At 37.6% G+C, this 25,364-nt stretch overlaps 1 protein-coding gene across 6 annotated transcripts in view; it reads right to left on the bottom strand.

Annotated features, from left to right (window-relative positions):
* Window positions 1–2,178: 2,178 nt before the first annotated feature.
* Window positions 2,179–25,364, bottom strand: part of rbms1a (RNA binding motif, single stranded interacting protein 1a) — a 205,375-nt gene continuing 182,189 nt past the window's right edge. For 3 of the 6 annotated variants that reach the window (XM_060827192.1, XM_060827194.1, XM_060827195.1), the window contains 8 exons: window positions 18,546–18,661; window positions 17,070–17,113; window positions 16,794–16,887; window positions 15,685–15,735; window positions 11,581–11,691; window positions 9,741–9,821; window positions 8,938–9,014; window positions 2,179–4,705 (listed from right to left, as the gene is read on the bottom strand). In XM_060827192.1, the coding sequence (XP_060683175.1) occupies window positions 4,678–4,705; window positions 8,938–9,014; window positions 9,741–9,821; window positions 11,581–11,691; window positions 15,685–15,735; window positions 16,794–16,887; window positions 17,070–17,113; window positions 18,546–18,661 (602 nt within the window). In that variant the 3' untranslated portion in view covers window positions 2,179–4,677. Of the gene's footprint in view, window positions 4,706–8,926; window positions 9,015–9,740; window positions 9,822–11,580; window positions 11,692–15,684; window positions 15,736–16,793; window positions 16,888–17,069; window positions 17,114–18,545; window positions 18,662–25,364 lie in introns of all 6 variants that reach the window. The other 3 variants (XM_060827196.1, XM_060827197.1, XM_060827193.1) reach the window with 3 other exon arrangements.

The raw sequence follows: 25,364 nt of genomic DNA, 5'->3' as shown, positions 1-25,364 counted from the left end.
TGAACCTTCTCTGGATTGCCTCCAATGTCAGTTTACCTTTCCTTCGATGTCAAGGGGCCCAACATTATTTGCTGGATTCCAGTTGTATTGTTTAGACTGTGAATCACTCATGTTCCACATCTTCAATTGCACGATCCTTTCAGAACCTCCCAACAAGCTGGTGCACACGGATTGCAACTAAAAGGATCTTACAGAAGATTATATGAAAATGGTCATTTCAGGTACTTATGGGTGGGCTTTAATTTGACATTCCTCTGTCTTTGTCATCATTTTCCCTACCTTTCTTGTCCTCAACAATGATGCAATTCTACCTCCCCATGCCCTCCATTGCCCCTCACTGTTGTAGTGCATCTGCTGAACAAGGTGAAAATTTGAGTAAATATTACCCAACTATGAAGAAGAGGTAGTAAAGAGAGAGGGAGCTGACTTTTGTGAGGCTGCAGCAACCACATAATAATTAGTCACTGATTTGATACTGGAACCATGCTTCCAGCTTTGCTATATCTGACAGCAACTCCCTGTGATTTCCACAATGTTCTTTTAGTGTGTGAGCTTTTCAGGTCAGCAATGCCTCCTTGCTGGCCTGCATCACATGGGAATTGTATAACAGCTTTTCCTGCAATAAAATTGTCTGAATTAAGTGATAGTTAGCAACTGAGGAAGTGTGTACTGGATGGCGTAGGGCATACTGTATATGAGGTATGGTAGTATGACCCTGGTAAAATGTAGGATGTGATTTAAAGATTGGTCATGTAAGTAACTGCTGTTTTTGTGTTTGTGTAGCTATAACCCAAATGCATTCTGAAAGGTAGGTTGTGTCATGCCTAGTATTGAAGCACAGACTGCTTGTACCCAAGGAGCCTGAGAAAGAAGATGGGGAAAGTGACCCAGCTGTTATCTTGTCAGAATGCAATCTGACTCAGAGGCAGCTGCATTCCCACACATCTGCTGCCCTTGCTGTTGAAAATAGTGACAAGTGTTGTTGAAAAAAGCTTCATTCTGTTGGTAGCACACAGGCCATGATATACCAGTGGAAAAAATGGATGCTGAAACAAATGTTGTTCACCAACAGGTGGACTGCTTTATTCTTACTGGTGCCAAGTTCCTTGAGTAAAGCTACACATATGTCCAGAAACCTAAGCGGAGACTATTCCTCACACTCCTCTTAACTTTGCAGTATGAGTAGCAGAGGCATTTGTCGAGTCAAGAGGAGGGTCATTCATTACAGAACACCTGCCTTGCTGATGATAATGCCATTGAACATTAGGTCATGGACTATTCCATTAGCTGAGTAACTGTGAATGGAGCCAAGCATTGTTAGGATGATACATTGAGAAACTTCTGAGTGATATCCTCTGGCATCCCTGCTGTGGCCAGAGAGAATTTGAAAATGAATCTCAAGGTCCTGCTATCTCCTCTTTTACCCCCAACAGCACTCTGGGATAAATGTCACCTGTGCCTGAGAAATTAATCTCCTTTCAAGCCCATTAAACCACTTCCCTCTCAATACCAATTTGTTCAATGATACCACTGATGTTTTACACTCATGCGTGCTTCACTATCATGAACACAGATGCAAATTACTAATTTAAACACTCAGCTACATCTACCGGCTTCACGCTCACACATTGCCACTTTGGTCCCTAATGCAGCCCTCTTTTCACCTGGTAATTCTCTTGCCCCTACCATAACTATAAAATGTTTTCCTTAATATTACCTGCACATTTCCTTTTAATTATCCGTGTCACTAATTAAAAGGCCAGTTCAGAAGCACCACCCATCAGGGATCTGTACAGCAATACAAAGAATCTCACATGGTGTGTTAGCCCATTGTGTACAGGACACACCTGTATACAAATACTTGGTCAGGCAAATACCTGAGCTTATACATTTGGTTGCAACTAATGCGTGACAAGGTGTACCACTGGTTAAGGTGGTCTGCTACAAATTGCTCTGGAACATATTGTCTTTGTAAATAATTACCACACTATCCTTGATTATCTTTCTCATAAGCTAAATGATTAAATTCCTGTGTGCATATAACACAGTAAGAAACAGAGAAACAACTGTATTAAGGAACAAATATTAGTACACAGCATTAAGGAATTAAAAACCCACGATGAATAATAACGAGATTAGCACAACTCTAAGATGTAGTATTTTCACTTGGTCGTTTTTTATTCAAAAGTTTTCCAAAAGAAAATGAACAGAAATACTAAGGTACCAATCTAAATTAACTTACAGTTCAAAGAATGTTTTCTTGGCTTATATCTTAGGACACAAAACTACAGAATGAGTCATTTGGAACCGGACAAATAAGTTACCACTGGCAAGTCTGTGGCACGAGTAAAACAAAAATAAAAAAATTAACTCTTGATCATATAGACATCTATGAAAATCTTTTTCAAACAATCTGTACAAAAGGTCTTTTTTTCATAAATTAAGTTTCTTTATAATTTAATGGCTGTTTACAATGTGATGTTTTAGGTAACTGTTTTTCTTATGTACAGTAAGTCTGTTTTTTTCCCCAAATCTTATCCAGATAATGATTATGGCACTTAGTTCAGATATTAACAGCAGCCAATTCCACACAGTTATATAGACCTCTCAGATTTCATTCTTAAACAATACAAAATAATCCAATATTTGTCTGTAGCTCTGATTCTAGCAATCATCCAAGTACATTGTAATGCTGTAATCTGCCTGGAACTTTGACACAGCAGAAATATTATAGGGAGTACTGATCAAGTAATACCACAACTGTTTGCTTTTTACAAGTTATATGTGTTGAGAATCTAACAAACACTATTTAACAAAATTATTTTCAGCAGCAAATATTTTGAAACTATGAAATCTACTGATGACAAGAACTTAATACATTGACTTATTATAATAAATCTGAAAAATAGCAAAACTCATGAAAAAATAAATTGTTTAGCTCTAGCTCCTGAGCTAGAGTGATTTGGTCTGGTGAGGCAGGCAGGTCCAGCAACCTGACCCAGTAAAACAGAAAACAGAACCTTGAGGTAGATAACTGATCAGACAGCTGACCAGACAAATGCATGGTCTCTTGGAAGACGACCTGTTTTATTTATTTTTAAATACGAAGTCATGAATAACTGAAGTGAGCTTTACTAGCCTGACATGAAATAAAACTGATTCTATAAGGCAAAGCTCCAAATAGTTATCAGTGGGATTTCATAGCTTCAAAATCACTCTTATTACTCTAGCACATGTAGTGAAATTGATGGTAATGAAAATTATATAAAGTGTGGCACTGCTTGGATCAAAACCTTCCTTCATGCTTCTTTGTGTCCTTACATTAAAGAAATGCAAATGCATGTAAAAAGGCACATTTAATCACAAACTGGTCCGGCATAAAATAAAAGAAATAATTCTAGGCTGAGAGAAAACATTTTTTTCTCCATTTGACTAGTTGCTAGCTCATAATTCTTTGGTAATATGAACTTTTAAAAGTGCCAAGTCTTTTTTTTATATATACCTAACAGAGAGCTAGTACCCATTCAAAATTATGCCAATCTCTCAGTTTATCTTCAAATGAACAAAACTGCTTTAGCTTGCATTTTTTTTGCTCAAATAACAACTCATTTGTTTGCTATCTTCTGAGCAGTCATAAATCATCTAAGCTTTAGCAACTTTAAAACTGAGCTAAAGCAGAAGAAAAGAATTCTGTAATGACAGGCGCACCCACTCTTTCCCCGTTTATCTAATAAGACTACAACATCAACTTATTTTCAGAAAAGCAAAAGTTTTTTTTGTTTTCACTATATATCTTAATTCCTAACTCATTCCTATTATCAGATGAATTTACAGTCCAACCACCTTAAAACACTTCCTTTGTTAAAATTTCATCAAACTAAGTAAATGTGTTTCACCCAACACATGCTTTGTCTTAAAATTTCTAGTTCAATTACTATTTGGCTAAAAATAATAAAAATTATAAAAAAAAAACATCGACAACACATTAAAAAGGTGTGATCCACAACCAGTCAAATTAGAACTATCAACTCTATAAAAGTCTATTTCGGCTGATTTACAAGGCATTGTTGAGCCATTTTGTATGGCCAAAGCACTACATCTTATCAAGGTTTTATAATGCTTCAAAAGCTACTGAAACATGAGATTTAAGGCAAATTGTTGCTTCAGGAAAAATGAAAATGTATATCACATCACACTACCTATAATAGAGTAGGCAAAGGACTCTATAACAATGTAACACTTCACAACAACACTCACACAGCAAGCGTAGTACATCAGTGGAGGATATCTGGTCTGATTTGAACTTCAGAAGAATCACATATAATACAGAAGAATTCACATAGATCATAACAGAAGTCTTTAGTCCATGAAGACTAATCTACCATGCACCTTGAATAAGTGTCTCGCTAAATCTGTGTGTACAGAATGTTTGTTATGGTTTAGACAAATTCTTAAAAATAAGCTTTCTTTCCTTAATAAAATAAACTTATTTCCTGGAGATTTATTTACTCTTGATGAATGTGAGTATTTCTACATACTTCACAGAACTTATACCAAAATAGTATGTTTCAGTTGATTTTCTTACAAATTTTTTTCAGAATCTGTGCAAAAGGTTAACAATTGCTAAAGCATATTAAATTAGAAGCCATGATTGTTCAGTCCTTGAATGTCTTCCGCTTAGTGGGGAAGGGTCATTATTGCACATCTGAAATATAAAAATGAGGAAGACAAGTTTTTAACAAAAAAAACCTTTTATAAAAAAAAGACAGATAATTCACAGAACTGTTACAGCACTGAAGGAGGACAGTTGGCTTGTTATGACAACACTGCTCTCCATAAGTATACATTTTTCCTTTTCAAGTAATGATCCAATTCTCCCCTTGAATACCTTCAATGAACCTGATTCCAGATATTAATGTGTCAAAATTGCTCTCATTCCTCGATTGCTTCTTCTGCCAACTACATCAAAATATTTCCTCTATCTACTCTGGCCTGGCTCCTCAGGATTTCAAATACCTGTATTAAATTGCTACTCCAAAGAAAACAGCCCAAACTTTTCAAATGTATTTACATAAGTTTGTAATTCCTGGAACCAATCTCATGAACATATTCTGCACTTTCTTGAATACCTTCACATCCTCCTGAAGTGTGGCACTCAGAACTAGAAACTACTTTAGTTGAGGCCAAATCAATATTTTATAGAAATTCATCATAACCTCCTTGCTCTTGTGCTCCATGATTCTACAAATAAAAGTAGGATGTTATATGCTTAACAGCTTGCCCAACTTGTCCTGTAACCTTCACTGTCTTAGACTCAGATCCCTTTGTTCCTGCACCCAATTTTTCAAACTATTTCCACAAAAGCTTTTACTTTCTTCCCAAACTAAGTTGTTTATTTATCTGAATGAATGAAAGAACATTCAGACTCATGCTAAGTGAAAGAAGAATGAAACATTTCCATTTTATATTGCAATATCAAGATTATGTGAAAAATGCAATGTGCTCCATGATCTGTTAAGTATTTCTGTATTGTAGGCAGACAGACAAGTCCATTTGCACTCAAAGCCCCACAATCGTCAAAATAAATGATCTCCAAAGGTTTGCAGACTGTGTTATTATCACAAATATAGATTTTAATTGTGAGAGAACATGAAAAGACAAGCATGTGTTTTGTCATGTGCAAATGTCACCTGTGAGAAACAGAACTGCATTGTACAATAAACCTGAATGCAAAGGAGAAATGATGCACCCTGATGACAAAAATATAATCATTAATGAGGTACGCAGCGTAACACAGAGAAATAAGCCGTACCTCAGACTAACCAGATTATAAAATGGTCGAACATTAATGTGAAAATAAGCAATTCATTTTCACTGAACGTCAAATTCAGTTTTATGAAGTAATCTCAGTGTATAAGTTACAAATGCACATTAATGTAAATAACTAATTGAAACTACTTCTGTTAAATGTAAACATTTTGCACACAGAACACTGCTGCACACATATCTGTTCATTCAGATTATATTTCTCACAAGACACTGTGTAATAAGAAAATAAAGACTGATGTAGATTTAGGCTTCAGCTTATGCTGCATGCATATGTTATTTCATAACAGTATGACTGGAATGAATTGGTATTTATTTAGTGTAACATTAACACTTTTTTGTAACACACACAATAAAGTTGTGCCATCCTTTTGTTGATGTATTGGATCTGAATGTTTATGTCAATGATGGGCTGAAGTCAGAACTCAGTTATGTGTCAATTTTGGTGAATTTCAGGGAGGATTTCTCGCTGTGTGACATAGTGAGGTTTCTGGAACTCACCTTATTAGCTATGCATTACACCTCTGAGACATCCCCCTCATCCTATATTATATCAGAGTACTTGCCACTACTGCAACCTGCCATGATTCCTGGTACCAGTGCCAGTTTTAAAGCTCAGGCATGTAATCAGGACAAGCACGGTCAGCCAGCAATTGTCCTTTACTGCACAAATACCAAGCATGGAACCAAAAACAAATATTGCTCAGGACATTTGGTGTATTGACTGACACTTCATTGCAAATACAAGTGCACATTCATAAACGTCTTGCTATTCAGCAAAGAAACTCTGTCTAAAACAATGCTACTCTCTCCCCAATGCCACCCGAGGCTAACATCTTCACATTGTTCAGTGTGGGATCATCACAATGGAAAGTTTTCAAAAGGGTGAAAACATTTCACTTTTATTCTGCATTTGCCATCACACATAATGCTCAGATTATTGGCATACTTTGCCTAGAGTGTACTGCAAGGCCTTTCCCTCCCGCCAACTGATTCTAACACAAACCACCAAAGTATGATGTTCCATGATGGCACTGGTTGAAGAAGAGGTAGCATTGCAGCAATGCTCAGCGTTAGTCAGGGAGTTGTGAATGGGGTCATCAGCCATAATCACAAAGGACAGCCCTTCTCTCCCAGTAGCCATTATTGTAAGGTATCCAGGCCATGAAAGAAAGCAAGAACATGGGAGCTCTCAAGACTATAAGCATCATGGTAGCTTCCAGGATAATTTGTGCTGATTTCCATGATGTGGTACCAATGATCACAGATGACTTGATGAAGTCAACCATGTCATGATTTGGCGCTCTCAATCCAATACCTGTAGCACTATGCCTCTGGGGGAAGCCAGGTCTCTTGGCAAAGCCTAGGCTGCAGCACCAACCTCTTCAGATGGAAACAAATTGAAATGGTGTTATCTATCACAAATTGAATTGGCAACAGCCTGGATACATTTGTGGATTGAAGATGGTGAGATCCCACACAAGTTTCAAGTTGCTCCTTGGAAGCAGCTAGTCACATAGTGCAGTTGTCACCCTTCCACAGCCACCAGGATAGGATGATCACCCACTCCTTCGTGTTACAAGTTCTGCACCAGATTTTGGGGCTTTGAATTGTGACATTGTCCTGAAATAAATATTTTCAATCTGTAATAACTGGTGAGATGGTCACGATTGCTTGTGACCAAGGTATGTATTCCACATGGCTGGTGACTGCAAATATTTCACATTCAGAGTGTGATAATTACAGATGACTTTAACTTGTACTGTGAAATGGCCTGATTAATGCAACTGTGTCCTGAAGAGCCCAATTGCTAAGACTGGAAAAAAAACGTAGCCACTCTAAATGTGGTCACGGCTATTTCTAATTTCTGGCGAGTATTTACCAGTTGCGTAATATCAAAGACAATGAGGTTGTGCTTGGTTCAGTGAGTTGCTGGCTCAGCCTGGAAATCAGGGCCCCCCTCCTGAAGCTCCATGTTACTTTCTTTCTGCCATTCTCTCAAGTCCATTAGTTCTGAGCTTTCAAATGGTCCTAAATACCCCTATGAATTACAACTTCACCCCCAATGTTACTGAGCCTGAACCAGCTGAGTCATACCAACCATTATGTTACACTGACCTCCTGTCGAGCTAGACTATTGATGATACCATCCCTCCTCCCACAGTAACCCATGTCCTTCTATACACTATAGTTTCTCCCACCCTTCACAAATGTTGTCCATCCTGCATGCCAGCTTGCTGCCTCCAATTCCAAAATGGATTTGCCCAACTTGCCCAGCAGAGCATCAGCCCCTGATACCTTCTTTTGACTGTCACTGAGCTGACCTCCAGGACTAACCATGACCCAACAAATCAACTTGGACAGACAGCCCTGACTGATAAATGACTGGATCTCCGAATGATCTTGATGTCAGAGTTGTACAATAAGGTTTCAGTGAGCATGGTACATGTCCAATGCCAATATCTGTCTATGGGCTGTGCAGGTGGTTGCTGCCCATGGAGCTCACCCTGATATTTTGGAGATTGCTGTCCAAGATGGATGCCCTGGGGGATTAAGCAGCAAGTCGGAGTCACCAGGGAGAATGGGAACCTGCACGTCAGGGAGGTGAGGTTAGGTAATAATGACCTGCTAATTCATGCAAAAAGGCCTCTAGCTACTTAATAGTGAGATTCTCATCTTGCCAGTCAACACTTAGTTGGAGAACCAGACTTTTTGCTCTTGGCATCGAGAATCTAATTTCTCATCACGTTTTTCCAACTGATTCACCAACGCCGATGTCTTTCAGGGGCTGGGGAGATTGGGCCTAATGTTTGATTACAGTACCAAAATAGCCAAAGAATTACTTTATTCATTCAAAGTAATAATTCAGGAGGGCTATTTTAAAATCTATCAAAGAAGTATTTATAAGCATTTTACATGTTATCTTTACTATGCCTTACTGTATACATGATGAAATTATTTTTAAGGATATTTATGATGTTGCTGCTTTTAAATTTGGCTCACTGTGTGGACACCTGGTTGCTGTAAGCTCTGTTAAATGCACTTCAAATCTGCACAGGAGGGAAAAATAATCACCAACACATGCAATAATTATTAGCACCTGAGATTTACTTGGTTTGTTGAAACGAGTAGGGAGAATGTTCACTTGATGTCTCTACCGACATTTGTTGCTGTTGGCCACTAGGCTCCTGTGATGAATAAATACAATCAATAAGAATCATGCTGAAATCATGGGTCATAAATTCACTTGTAGCTTTCAATATTATCTATTTTTTTTTAAATGATACAATGGAATTAAGTTGAAAACACCAATCACAGAAATGTTATTGTCTCAGCAGTAAAAGAATGATCCAGAAAGGCAGTACAGACAGTATAAATTTCCAATATGGCATTCTATAAAGCATACTTATTGAAATGGGCAGAGATGACTTAAGTGCGTCAATTATTTATGCAATTTGGATCAGCTATTAAGCTGTGATGTGAACGTAACAAGTTTGTTAAAAGTTAAGTAGGAAGCATTATAAATTAGCCAATAACATTACAATAATGAGCCATGTATTTAATATTTAACTTAAAATACTTAATCTAAAAGTCCTAGAATTATATAGAATTCCCATTTCTATACAAGAATTCCTATAACATATCCAATGCCTAGATTTAGGCATGTATACATATACTTGTGCATTTGACGATATGCTACAGAAAATGTTGGCAATAGTTTATTTAGATATAACCATCTCTCTACCTGGAAATATTGCTGCTGACTTCTAGCGAGTGTGGAAAAGTTAACTTCTTACTTTGAGACATGCAATGATCTGAACATATTCCATTGAATGTCCAGTTATGAAAACAGTATTCTTACTTTGTTAGCTATTTATAATTGAAGGACGTGTTATATGCACATAAACACTCACCTCCACTGGAACAGCAGCTGTGGGCACAGGTGTATACTGGGGAATATATGTTCCCTGCATAGCTGTAGCAGCAGGCATGTACTTTAAAATAAATAAAAAACAACAGTTCTTGGCACTCATAATCTCACTGTTGCAGTGATCATGAACATCTGAATACATTGCTTAATTATACCTGTGTGGTACACTCAAACCTTCATTTTAAGTTAAATTGACAGTCTACTGTATCAAAATATTTTAATTTTGTACCAATTCCAATGCAATCACAATGTTTGAAAACTGCCAAGTGTTTGCGAATATATTTTTGATCTATAATGGGTTTGACATATCTTAAACTGCAATGGTTCAAAGCTATCAAATACAATCAAGAACATTTAAAACAATTTATGTCTGCTACTTTCTCTGAATGAATATCTATATGATGAGAGAGAAAAGGGTCAAAGCAAAATTTTCTAATAGTGTAGATGGAGCGAAGAAATTGAGGTGCTGTAAGTAGGGTACAAAGGAAATGGTGATAAAAGGGATCAACAGAGGAAAGAATGTGACAAAACAAGGTAACACATTAGCTGGATTACAAATTCAATCAATTGGTTGGAAGCACATATCAGAAGAGGAACATGAGGAAAAAGAACAGCTTTGCTAGATGAATTTAATTTAGTTCCCTACATTGCAAGTCCTAAAGCCTAGAGGGGAGCAGATGCTCTTCTACTTGGCTACTAAAGTGAACTAAAGCTTCATAATAAGAAACAATCTTGAAACTAATGGCTACAGCACAATTAAGTTCAATATGCCATTTGATAAGTGGAGTGAAGCTTCATAAGCCAAGGATTTAGACTTTTCTGTTGAGGGACAAATTGATTGTAAGAATGTAGAAATTAGTTGAAAAATCTATAGACCAACTTTGGAATCTGCCTATGATAAAAAGTAGGTTCTAAAACAGTTCTTGCAGCTCATGGGCAACTACATTATTTCTGAGTGGATGAAACTATTCTCAGAGAGTGCTGTTGAAACATTGAGTGATAGCACAACAGCAGTCCCCTTCCATCTGTATTACACTGCCTATTGCAATTGGTGAAGGAACCAATAAAGGAGAAAAAAAAACTTGATCTCATCCTGATCCAATCTGCCTGCAGCAGATGCATCAGTCCATGACAGTATTGGTAGGAGTGACTAACAGAAAATTATTTATTTTGGAGGCCAAGTCTTGTCTTTAAATTGAAATTATCCTCCATCATACGGTGTGGCATTACCACTGTATTAAATAGAATCAACTTCAAACAAGACATCCATGAAATGTTGTGGGCAAGCAGCAGCAGCATAACCTCATGGCCCAGCATATCTCCTACTCCACCACTACCTTCAAGCAGGGGATCAAACCTGGCTCAATGAAACATGCAAAAAGGCATACCAGGAGCATCATGAGGCAAATGAGGTGTTAACCTGGTGAAGCTATGACACACCTGCATGACATACATTAGAAGCAACATGTAAACAACAGGGCTAAACAGTTCCACAACTAATCGATTGGAGCAAAGCTTTGAGGTCCTGCCACATCCAGTCACAAATGGTGTGGACAATTAAAAACCTCGAACACAAAAGAGGTGGGTCCATAAATATCCTCATCCTCATTGCTTGAAGAGGGATGGCAATATATTCCGCAAAAGATGACAAGCTATTTTATCAATCTTAAGCCAGAATGAGAAAATAAATATTGCAGGCCCAAAGTTATTCCATTTCTCAGATGTGAATTGCAAACATTTCTCTGCAATAAATGTCTCTTTTAAGATAAACTTTCATTAGAGAAGTAGAGGCTAAAATGACCCTGCTCTGGAACACCATGTACCGTTCCTGTGCTGCCCAATGAGAGGTGACTCATCTGCTGTGCCAGTGGGGTTATCATTGATGTAGGCTGCATTGGCATATGGTGATCCATAGATGGCGACATCACTGCTCCCTAAATGAAAGGGAAGAGAGATTGAGGAATTTGGTTTGATTACAAAAGAAAATAAATGTTGCAAGTCTGACAGAAATGACTAAGCAAGTGATTATGAATTCTGTGCTGAGTAGTACAGCAGTTGAGTTTGAATATCCAGCTGGTGAGCTTAAGTTTGGTTGTCAATCCAAAATGATACCGGAATTTCTGCATACAGAATCCAGTTCTCAACCATCATACATACTGTAACTTAACATGATGTGGCATTAATATTGACAATGAAATAAACCATTTCACTCTATTGGAAAAACATTTTGCACTCAATTTCCTGATCATCTCTCAAGCCAGTCTCAGACTAGCACATTTTGTCACATGACAAAAGAGGGCATCAAAAGCCTCAATTGACCATGTGCAGAGGTCTTATCCAACAACTCCCCCACTCCTCACAAAAACCTATAGAGGGCAGCTATGGATAGAAAGGCAGCCTATCACAGCACTCTATTTCACAGGTCCACCTTCTTTCCACTTGAGAGGTGGCTCATAAAATCCAACCCATAATTTATCTACCAAATGTTTCAGCAGACAAGTATGATGACTATAAAATGCTAATTCTAGTAAAAAATTATTGTTCAGATGAATAATTTGAGAGAACACACCTACTTTACCTTACAAACTTTAACTATAGCAGACTATAGCACTCGTACTGCAAAATTATTGATATTCAACATTATCCTTGAAGACACTTTTCATACTAAACCACTTAATTGTAAACTTTCAGTTACAGATAAATTGTTTGAAGGCCAGAATTTGCTAACTGTTGAATGCAATGTTTATATCCTTAGAATGAAATCAAGATAAATTTATTTTGTATAGTCAGTGTGACACGAGTTAAATTATCCTCATCCAACACACATGCTGATATTAAATGATCTACAGGCTGCAGTTTAATGAAATGCTGAATCCACAGAAATATAAATTCATTAAGTCACTACCAGCCTGATTATACTATCCTTTTTGCATTATAACTCATTTTACTACTCGAGCAGAATATTTTTTTTAAATCATTCCCCATGAAATGCAAACATAGCTAAAAGAAATGCTGATTCAGCTGGCAAGAACTCAGTAAACATGAGCCTTTTTTGACATGAACTTAATTTCATGGGAAAGAGGAAGTGATGCTTAAAAAATATTTCAGAAAGGTTGATGGGGTAGATCTGTTTGCTGCTTGTGCATATGTATCTACATGTCCATTTGAGAAAGTATTGCTGATTCTCAGACACATCTTCAATTGAGTTTCACTTCACTATACAGAGTGCTAATAATTTATTTTGCTTCTACATCATTTATGTAGTCCTAATGCATCCTGTGCAATATTTGCTTTGTTAATTAGTTTACACCATGCAAAGCAAATATAATTAAGACTGTCAAGATATGACTGGAACAAAGTTTTAACTTATCTGTGAGGATACAAGAGAAAAGTACTTACAACACATTCTAGTAAAACCTGCCTTCATATTGCATCTTTAAGAAAGTAAAATGTCTAAATATATTTTGCAGGAGGATTAGCCACCACCCTGAACTCCATCTATGTCTACGGTCATGCCTAGTTTGATACTAAGCCATGTAAGGAGACAATAAGGTAGGGGACAAAATACTTGGCCAAGTAATTAAATATTATGAAGTGTCTTAAGGCATGGAGGACAGGCTGGAAGTTACCGAATTTCAGAAAAGGGATTCCAAAGTCAGGGCTTAAGCAATTGAAACACAGTAGTCAATGGAGACGCAAAAGGAAGTGGAGGTGCACAGATGTAGACTGGAGGAACACTGATCTTTAACAGGCTGGAGAAAGATTACTATGTTGGTTAATGGGATGTGGGCATTGGCAGCTGGCCCATCCTTAATTACCCTTGAAGAGGCAGTGGTGCACTGCTTTCTTGAATTATTGCAACTCAATTTGATGTATGTGCTGCTCAATAATGAGTTCCAGAATATTAACCCTGCAACAATGAAGCAACAGTGATATATTTCCAAGTCAAGATGGGGAGTGACTTGGAGAAGGTAGCAGTGTTCTCCTGAATCTGCTGCCCTTGTCCTTCTAGATAGTAGTAGTCATAGGGTGTGAAGGTCCTTTCTAACACATCAGGCAATTTCTCAGTGCATCTTGTAGATGGTGCACACTTCTGTTCCTGAGTATCAGTAATGTAAGAAATGAATATTGATGCATTGAAATAGGAACGGCAGTAAGCCATTTGTCCCCTTGAGCCTGTTCTGCTATTCAATAGGATCATGGCTGATCCAACATTGCTCATGTTGTGGCAATCAACCAGGCTGGATGGGGTCAAACTTCATGATGATTGTTGTACTCATCCAGGAAAGTGAGGAGTATTCTATCACACTCCTGATTTGTGATATAGTGGGGACAGAGACAGATGTTTCAATTAATTCAAGCTCATTGAGGATGAAAGAGAAGTATTAGTAACAGGATGTAAATGCAGCATTAGTACTAAAAATATAGAAAAGATCAGTTGAGCACTATCTTTAAAAACTGTTCTAGATTTCAGGAGCCAATGATAATTGAGAGAATTAGAAAAACAAAGGCTGCACAATTTCCATTTCACTATCTGCAAGATATACTACTGTCACAAAACACAAATACAACAGGTAGAAAAATAATTTGCCATTGTCTACTGCAAGAACTACTGAATAAACTGAAGGGAGAAGTTAACTTTTATTGTTTTTGGTTATATCTAAGAATTCCAATCAGAGGCAGAAAAACTCCTCCAAGAGGACTTGTACTGGTTTGACATCTATGAGACATGCACAACCTTCCTGTCACTTCAGGAGTTAAATTGTAGATAGGAATGCTCATAGTCAACCTTCCTGAGCCATCTCTGACCCAAGTGGCTTTCTTTTTAGATTTTTAAAGATTCCCTACAATGTGGAAAAGTCCACACCGACCCTCCAAAGAGTACCCCACCCAGACCCATTTTCCTCTGACTAATGCACCTAACACTATGGGCAATTTAGCATGGCCAAGTCACCTAACCTGCACATCTTTGGACTGTGGGAGGAAAACGGAGCACTCGGAGGAAACCTACGCAGACACAGGGAGAATGTGCAAACTCCACACAGACAGTCACCCAAGGCTGGGATCGAACTTGGCAGCAGTGCTAACCACTGAGCCACCATGCCGTCTAAGAGTAACCCACCCAGACCCATTCCCCAACCTCATATTTACCCGACTCATGCATTTAGCATGGTCAATTCACCTAATCTTGCACATCTTTGGATTGTAGGAGGAAACCAGAGAACCCAGAGGAAACCCAGCAGACACAGGGAGAATGTGCAAACTTCACACAGACAGTCGCCCGCAGTGGGAATTGAACCTTGGTCCCTGGTGCTGTGAGGCAGCAGTGCTAACCACTGAACCACCACGCCACACAATAGACAAAAAAAAAAGCAGCCTTCATGACTGTTACAATAGGATGTCCTCAATTGTCCCAGTCTGAGGGTGACCATAGACATAGATGGGGTTCAGGCTGGTGGCTATTTAATATAGTTTCCCTTCCCTTACCATTTCTAACACCACCATCCCCCACTCACTACTCCTGGCTGCCTTCAGCACTGCTATGCCGCCAGCAATCGGAATCTGAAGTGGTACTGATATTCAAAATGGTTGCTGGCTCTGATTGGCCAGCACACTGCTGGCCCAAGAACCAATCAGTTAAAAATTCTGTTGGTGAGCACTTAAGTGTCTGAAAATCACTGAACCTAGTGAGCTTTCTTGCTGATGGAGGTGGAGTATCTCGTTCTTATGGATTGCTATTTTCACTTTAAAACACTTCAGTAACTGCTGCTTATCTATTAGTCATTCATTCACAGCAGCATTAAAATTATATTTGGGAAAATTAGGAAAAATATTGCCAAATTTCCTGACAAGCCAATGTAATTTAATTATCACTCTCCACCATTCAGAATCAAACACTTTTTTCATGAAAACTGTTGGCAACTTACCGCATGTTGCATAAGATAAGGTTGATGTGGCATCCAGGAAGTACTCTGCACCTAGAACACGATGTTGAAACCATTAAATTATATTAAGCAAAAAGGCAACCTGTTGAAATATCTTCAGACTTTGACAAATAACACTGCTATATCATATTGCTGTGAGAATCTATTAACAAGAGACAGAAGGGAAAACAGACAAAGCAAATGCCTGATAATGTAAATATACAATTCAACTCTTGCACCATAAGTATTAATATTCTAGAATTTCTTACCAATGAATAGAAAATACATAAAAAGGTCAGAACATGAAAAGTTATTGACCTAAACATTAGCTTTATTTCTCTGTAGATGCTGTCTCACATGAGTATTTGCAGCATTTTGAGGATTCATTTTGGATTTTCAGCATCTGCAATATAATTCTATGGTTGGATTTATTAGTCTAATTATCTCAAATTTCTGCAATTCACAGGAACAATTTTGTGTGATATCTTTCAAGGAGCCAGCTTTTTGATTTTCAAAATATTGAGTCGTTCTGCTTTCTGGTTCTATGGTCTGGTTGTCTTCTCGCACTTCATCCAAGTAGACAGAATTAATGTATGCAGTTTGACAGCTAATATCAATACCTTATTCAATACCACCCGAGTCTCATCTTATCCACACATAATATCCACCTGTGAACACTTCCAAAGTATGAATGGATAATAAAAAAGTTTTGAGAATAACCCATGGGCTTGGGGCTAACTGCACCGGTTATATTTCTGGTCAGATTAAGATTGCTCATTCAGCTGCGGACTTAACTATGACCTTTCCAGTTTGCATGGTTCAACTACTGATTACATAAACTCAGTTACCAAGGGGCCCAAAATTTTAAAAATAATTAAAAGTAATTCTGAAGCAGCCACTCCAGTAATAATTCTAGCTTGTACTTACGTAATATTTTACCATGCTGAAATGGCTCAAAGCTCAAAAACATTACTTAAAATTCGAGATGCACATAGACAAATTACTGCTCAATTATCTTGCACTCTTTGCAACTTGCACATCATTTCATGCAGATTTATAATCAATAGTTTCACAAATTAATTCAAATTAATATAAACTGTGAGAGTACGAACCTGATAGGCTGAAACGGGAGATGCAATGTATGGTGTAAGAGATGCCTGAGCAATCATTCTATTTGTTGCAACGCTGTATGGTGTTGAATAAAATCTAAAAAGCAACAATAAGTGGCCGATGGTGGTCAATTACACTTGATAGTTGAGACAGAATTAAACACAAATATAACTAAATCCTCTGAAAAGGACACATGCATTGAAAAATAATAAAATTTGAATGATAATATTATTTCAAATGAGCATTTACTCATATACAAAATCAATTTTGTTACTTACCCATTTTGCATAGCACTGGGATCATATGTGAGTGTCATTCCTGCCTGAAAAAAGAAGCATATCTCCTTAACTTCTACACTTATTACCATCCATACTGGGCTTACTGACATGGTTAAATTAATGTTGATCCTTTATGCTATGCTTGGTGACATACAGAGAACAAAGAATTAATTTTGAACTTTCACGTGTGTGTGTGTGTGTGTGTGTGTGTGTGTGTGTGTGTTAGTGTGAGAGTGAGAGAGAGTGTGTGTGTGAAAGAGAGAGAGATCGGGTTATCACATGCATCTCTTGCCATTGTCCCTCAGGAAAGAAACTTTGCCCTTGTGCTTAAGGTTGGATCAATCTAATTTGTTGAATACAAATGACTAAGAGATGATTTAATTGGATTGACTAAGGTGGTTGAAGAAATTTATAATGTATATAGATGGAAGAGTCCAGAACAAGGGAACATAACAATAAAATTAAAGAGACACCTGCAACTATGATGTCAACAAGCACCGAGGTTTTAAGGAATATCTTAGGAGTGGAAAAGTTTACACAGAAACGACAGAGCTTAGGCCCAAAGTAACTAAGGCATAGCCACAAATGGTAGACCAATTAAAATCAGGGATGCTGTGGAGACACTACTTCAAAGAGTGTGGATACCTTGGACAGTCATGGAGCTGGACTTAGTTACAGAGTTAGGGAGCAGTGTGACCATGGGATGATTTGGAAACAAAAATCAATGTTTTAAGATTGATGTGTAATGCAACTAGGAACCAGCATAGCAGTCTTAGACAAAACTGACTTGCAGAAAATAGAACCTGGATATCAAAAGTTTGCAGAGGGGAAAACAGGGAAGGACAACGAACAATGCACTGGAATACTCAAATCTAGAGGTACCAAAGCCATGGATGACAGTTTCAGCAACAGGTGATTTATGGAAATGGAAATCAAGGATTTTCATAGTCGCACTAATCTCAGGGTCAGAATCAGTAGATAGGTGGCAAATTATGGTGGAGACCAAACACAAAGGCTTCTGTCTTCTCAATATATAGTTTATAGGAAATTTCTGATCACCTGGTTGTATTTTGGACAAGGTGCCTGACAATTTAGTGCATGGGGAAGTGCTGAGAAGTTTGATCAGGTAGAACTGGGTGTCAGCATACATGTGGTTTTGAATGATGTCACTTAGTTTTAGCATTTGGATGAGCAGTAAAAGGGAATGGGGAATAGATTCTTGAGGGGAACCAGAGAAAGAAAAGGAAGAGAGGCCAATGCAGTCATTTCTTTGATTACCGTTATATAAATGAGAACAGAATATGAGCGCCGGTCCACCTGCTGGATGACAGCGGAGAGGATATAGAAGTAGTCAGTCGGGTCAATTATTTGGGAGAAGAAAATATGATTGGGGACTTTAGAGAGGAAAAGGATGTCAGAAGTGAGGTAGTAGTTTGCATGGATGGAGGTATCAAAAGTTGATTTGTTGAGACTTACAAGTCTCACCTCGCCCTCTCGATGCCACGCTCGTCCATTCTGCACATATTTGTTCTGATTTTGTCTCTTTTTCTGACCACCATCAGCAAACTTGCATAGCAAAGGTTCTATGGGAGCTGTGAAGACAGAAAACTTGTCTTTAAGAGTTCCATTACTGTTGTGCATGATGCATTAAAAAATGCATTTCAAATATTGCATTAGAATTCTGTGCTTATTTCATTAATTTTCCTACGCTGTACTTCAGGAAAATTATGAAGTTTTGCTGACTGAATGGTTTGGATTACAGGATGGATGGACTGAATTATAACCCATTTGAATTTTCATTGTTTAAGACAACTTTATTACAGTCATGTACAACTGTGCAATGTACAAATTTCCAAATGATTTTTTGTTATTTTCAGAGTTAAACACAGGGATGAGTTTTTCATTGGCTTCTGGGGTAGGGCTGGAGGTGGGTAAAACCTTAATGTCATTACCCTCAGCAGTGTGCTGGCTTTCCAACGTAGTCCTGCTTCCCAGCAATTTTGGAAGAGGCGATGGGATCTGTATACTGACAACTGACCCGCACAAAACATGCAATCAATCCTGCATGCAAATAAACACAGGAACAAGAGCAAGTCATTCAATCCATCAAGCCTGCACCGCCATTCAATACGATCAAGGCTGAGGGAAGGCTTCAATGCTTTTTACCCATTCCTTTCCGATAACCTTATGTGCTCGCGGCAAACAGAAATTTATCAACCAATTTCTATATGAAACATACTGAAAGACTGAACCATCCACAGAAATTCAAAAGGTTCATAACAGTAAAATAATTTCTCCTAATTTCAGAACTAGGTGGCATCTTCTTTATTTCTCCTTCATACCTCCTGCTTTGCACCTATCCTATCTATTCCTTTCAGGATTTTGTATGTTTCAATGAAACCAGCTCTCATTCTTGAAAACTCTGAAGAATAAAGACTCAATTTTGCCAAAAGAAAGCATCTCCAATATCTACAGTATTTTGAAGTGAACAAGTTATTGGATTGAAACATCAACTCTGTGCCTTCTTCACAGATGCTGCCAGACTTGCTGAGTTTCTCCAGCGCTTTCTTTTATTGCAGTTTGACTAATCTGTCTTCACAGGGCAGTCCTGATATCCCAGGAACAAGTTGATGAACCTTGGTTGCACTCCCTATTCTACCTGAGCTAAGGAGATTAAAACTGCACTAAGTGCAGTACAGTATTCAGATGAAATCAAGTCAACTGGTTAGATTATAAGAACATGATGAAGGGCTCCTGCCCAAAACATTGGTTTTCCTGCTCCTCGGATGCTGCCTGACCTGCTGTGCTTTTCCAACACCACTCTAATCTTGACTCTAATCTCTAGCATCTGCAGTCCTCACCTTTGCCTAGATTATTAGAACAGCTCAGAGTCAAATTACAAGTCTAGAGTCATTTGTAGGCTAGAGTAGGTAAACATGACAGATATTCTTCCGTTAGGAGGGAAAATCTCCATAGAAATAGAATATTAGTAAAATAAAACTAGATGAGTAGATGAGATTTTTAAAAAAATGACAATCAACAATGGTTTCATAATCATTAGACCTTAAATTCCAGATGTTTTCAGATTTAAATTCCACTATCTACCATGGTGGATTCAAAGCCAGGTTCCTCAAGCATTACCCAAGTCTCTGAATTATGAGTCCACTGACAATACCACTTCACCATGGTTTCCCAATTCCCATATTTCCCAACATATAACTGTGTGAGAGATATCATTGGTATCTGTCAGAATTGCTGCTTCTTAGATTATTGATATGTGGCACTCATTCAAATAAATTTTGAGTTTTGTTGGAATACAGGGGATTCCCAATTTACAATTCCCAACTTATGAACGCTTGTATCTTCGAATGCAACTCCATACAGGGTTACAATTTTCAATATTCAACATACAAAAGTTTCCTGTACTGAGGGAAGTCTATTTCTTTTTCTCCTGCAAATCCTACAAAACATCTGACAAGGTTTCTTTCTTAATGTCCTAAACTTTAATTGAAATGCAACAAATTATTATGCATTAAGATCTGCTTTCTTTCCAAAGTGTGCTTGATAGTCAGCAGATTGCTCTTCCTACAATTTGGCATATACATTTATAGGTGTACTTGTTTAAACATGCTGTAACATTAAGGCCCAAACATCTTTTGGATATTTTTTCTTCCCAGGTACCTTTTCAAATAAGGTGAAATATCTTTCAATTGCATCCTTTGTAAATTCAGACACTGAACAAAGATTTGTAGTTAAATATAATCTCTCATTAAAATGGAAATTATTCTGAGTTGCTATCTCTTCTTTCTACTGCTAAATTTTTCTCTCACAGGTCATCTTGCCAGAGTTCTCATCTCTTTGGAGTTGAGACTTTTATAACTGCATCTCACTTTTCATTTCTCCATTTTTCTTTCTCAATGCCCTCCAATTCAAGTTTTCTTAATTTCAATTCTCTTTTATTTCTTTCTTTCTCTTTTTCATTTATAATTCCTTCTCGTTTTATTCCAATTCAAGTCTTTTATTTTATATTTCTCACAAAATAACTTGTCTTGGAATGTATTGTTGAATCTTAGTTCATTCTGGCAATGACACATCATTTTCAGGCTTCCCTCCGATAAATTTGAAGTGCTGGGTAATTAATTTCAGCATCTTATTCTTATAAGTCTTCAGTTTATCTGCTAACATTCTTATTCCATTGCCTTTTCTTTTACTCCACTCCTGGAACAAGATCCCATTTAACTTCACTCTTCAAATATTAAAGATGCTGCATAGTGATGACTGTGCCAGTGCCCAATTCTGCTCCAGTCTTGAACTTGAAAATTTCACCCATTTTTCAAATTCCACCCTTTTCTCACTTGCTGGCGGTCCATTTTTAGCTATTTATTTTCCTTGCCTTCTCTGTTTCCATTCTTGGAACAGACGATTAACCAATGTTTATTGTAAGGTCAATGACTCCAAGAGCTCCATGACTAAACATATTTATATTCCACTTTCCTTAAGATCTCGATTCCATTTTCCCAATTTCTCTGTCCCATCTCTTATGATGACAAACATTTCCACACAAATACTCTGCTAAGTCTTCCTTACAACCTAACAAGGGAATTCCCAACAATGATTGACAGGGCCTCTAAGCATACACTTTCTAATTCACACGCTTCTGCTCTTGCTGCATTCACCCTATGATCAATACATTATATACAAAATCAGAGTCCGAAAATCATGCAGCATGGAAACAAACTCTTTGATCCAGGTCGATGACCAATTAAATGAATATGCAGCGAGTTAAGATAGAGAACTTTTATACTGGAGCATTGCATGTTGTCATGTTTTCTAGTTGTCTTAAAGATTTTGTGTCTTTCTGACATCTGCAAAATTACATTTTTTTTGAAGAATTGGAAACTTACTCTGATAAATATATACAAGGATGCATGTCTGCACAAATCTTTAAAAATAAAGATGATGCCTTGGCAGTCAAACGATGTGATGCAATAGTTATCCAATTATCTCAATTGGTGATGGTGTGCCTGTCATTGTGGATGAATGTATATGATGAGTTATGAATGTTACATTGTTGTCTGTTTTAATACAGGATGTGGCCTTTTTTTACTTCAAATGTGCTTATCCTGAAGAAGTTGAAGTGTTTTAGAGGGATTGAAAAATATGTTGGTGACCTTCCAGCTACATGTAATGTTTATTTTTACAAAGCACATGGAGAAGGGGAGGTGCACAGAATACACAGAGATAAAAAGTTGAAGAAACTGAGATACTATTACAGTTACCTTTATCTTTGGGTATAGGCATGTTTTGTATGTTTTTTTTTCTGGTAGGATTCAGTCCAATATGTTTAAAGAGAATATCGATCTAAAGATGTTGATTTGGCTCATATTGATTTGACATTTTTTGCTGTTGAAAACTAATCCACATTTTCTTCCTCATGAAGGTTTTTAATCATGCTCATGTTTTACTTGCCTTAAGAACTGTAATGTCAATTGTAATACAGAGACAACCTGGCAAATTCTCTCTGCCATAAGCCATAAATTGTTGGAATATATCCTGGCCAACAGATAACCAAATGGCAATAATAGGATCAACTGAAAAGTTTTCTAAATGTTGTTCATTCCTGTAACTCTGGGGAAAGGTGAATGGATCAATAACATACATTCTTTGCATCAAGTTTAGAAAAATGTTTAATGTCTGAAAACTTGAGCTTAAGCTTTTCCAGGGTAGAACATATGTTTTGTGCAATATTTAGTTACATTGAACCTAAACTTCCCAACTTAGTGCAATTCCATTACTTGTGTTTTGAACAATCAGTGTGATGCTCAAATTGGTGAATGATTTTTTTAAAAACCATGGAACTAATTTGAAATTCCAGTTTGAAGTTACCATGAATGTAAATAATATACTTAGGGTTCATGCTAAGTTGGACATCATCTTTCAGATGTAATGCCACATCACCTTTAAAGTTACCAATGGAATCAAACTGGTCTGGTTTGAGATTAGTCAGGTCACGGATAGACACCATTTTGCAGACTGGAATCTTTTCTGTTGGAATTGATGGAATGTTTACCTCATGGATTGGGATGATATGTAGATCTGTGCATGCTGGTAGACTGATGACATCAGATCCTGCTGTATTAACAATGTAAAAGGTTTTGAATGTCCATGAATGCATAAGACATCTAAGTGATTATTAGTTCGTATGTGGACTACAACACATTGGAAACTGGTACAGAGTACATTTCATAAAAATGTGTAAAAGGATGATATTTACATTTGTCCAAGTGCTAATCCTGGCATATACCGCATGCTATCCATTTCTTTTAAAGGTATTAGATGGAACTAAATGCTTCAGCTTTTCCGAGTGTCCATGTGATATATGACATTTACTTGCATTTTTTGACTGGAATTTGTAAGCTGCGACATTGCAGTTACCCTTGAACTTCATTGACATTCTTGTGTGCCTTGGATGGAATTTTGAAAATGTCTTTGGCATTGCTCCTCAGTCAGCTCTTCTTTACATGCTACGGGAAAGAATTGTGCTGCATTTTGGGGTTCTCCAAGAACTTGGCTTGGAAAGTTATACTGCATAGAAGCAGACTTCAGTCCAACTCATCCACACTGACTAGACATCCCAATCTGGCCTAGTCCCATTTGCGAGCATTTGGCCCATATCCCTACAAACCCTTCCTATTCATGTACCCAACCAAAAGCCTCTGAAATGTTGTATTTGTACCTGCCTTCACCGCTTCCTGTGGCAGCTCATTCCATACACACATCCTCTGCATGAAAATGTTACCCCACAGGTCCTGCTTAAATCTTTCCCCTCTTGCCTTAAACCTATGTCCAAAAGGTTCACTAACCTAATGTTCAACATAGCACGCACCACAAAATGCTGGACAATATTTTGATGGATGGGACAATCAACATCTTGTACAAGACTTGGACGTTTTGTTGTTTTTGTTGAAGACTGCAATAGTTGATGCAGATGCAGATGCCTCTATCCTGCTTTCACCTTTCTTCTAAAGAAAGTAGCAGTATGGATATAAAATTCACTGAATGAGAGGAACAGTAGCCATGAACAATTGTTTTTTTGTGGAGGAAAGTAATACAGTGGGGCACCTGGGGTCAGTGTTAACACCCCAGTTTCTCCTGATGTGACCTAGATGTACAAAATTTACAAATAACACAGAACTTCAGAATATTGTAAACTATAGGAGGATAATGATACATTTTGAAAGAACTCAGACAGACTGATGGAATAGGCAGACAAGTAGCATTTGAAATTTAATGCAGAGAAATGTGAAGTGATTCATATTGGTGGGAAGAACACTGAGAAACAATCTGAAATAAAGGGCATAATTTTAAATTGGATGCGAGATCAGACAGACTAGAAGGTATGGGTGCACAAATGTTGTTGGTGATAGGGTAAGCTGAGAAAGTAGTTCATAAAGCAAATCCTGGGCTTTATCTACAGAGTTTTAGAACACAGAGGAGATCGTGAGGACTGCACATGCTGGAGACCAGAGTCAAAGAGTATGGTGCAGGTCAGGCAGCATCCAAGGAGCAGGAGAACTGACGTTTTGAGCATAAGATGAAGAGCGCATGATTGAAACATCGATTCTCCTGCTCCTCGGATGCTGCCTGACTGGCTGTGTTTTTCCAGCACCACACTCTTCGACTCGGTTTAGAAATCAAAAGCAAGCAAATTATGATAAACCTACATAAAACACTGGCTTGGCCTCAATCTGTCAACTTGGGTCCAAGCTGAAACAGAAACCACACACATCTTTCTTTGAGGGTCGAGTTTCTCAACTAGTCAGTATTACAGCCCCTTCCATTCATTAGTTCTGCTAAACTCCTTGCTACATTAACAAAATGGAGTAGTGTGTTCAATTCTGGGCACCACACTTTAGCAAAAATGTGAAAGCATTGCTGAGCGTGCATAAGTGATCTACAAGAATGATTCCAGACATGGTTAATTTCAGTTACGTGGAACTACAGAACTGTTCTCATCGATGTACAGATTGAAAATCAGAGAACAGAAATTTAAAACAATTGGCAGAAGATATAGTGATATTTGAATCACTTTTTTAAAAAATATATTGAGAGTGGTAGGACCTCTAATGCAATGGAGGTAGATACAATATTTCAAAACAAAATTTGGCAATTATCTGAAGAGAAAAAATTGCAAGGCTAGGAGGAAAAAAATGTGAAAATCAGTTGAGTGACTTGCTGGCACAGACTGCACCGGCTGAATGGCCTCCTTCTGCTGTGTAACTATTCTAATCAACA

This window comes from Hemiscyllium ocellatum, chromosome 7 (genome assembly GCF_020745735.1).
Source record: "Hemiscyllium ocellatum isolate sHemOce1 chromosome 7, sHemOce1.pat.X.cur, whole genome shotgun sequence".
Taxonomy (NCBI): domain Eukaryota; kingdom Metazoa; phylum Chordata; class Chondrichthyes; order Orectolobiformes; family Hemiscylliidae; genus Hemiscyllium; species Hemiscyllium ocellatum.
Note: the sequence above shows the minus strand (reverse complement) of the source record. Positions and strands in the feature narration are given on the sequence as shown.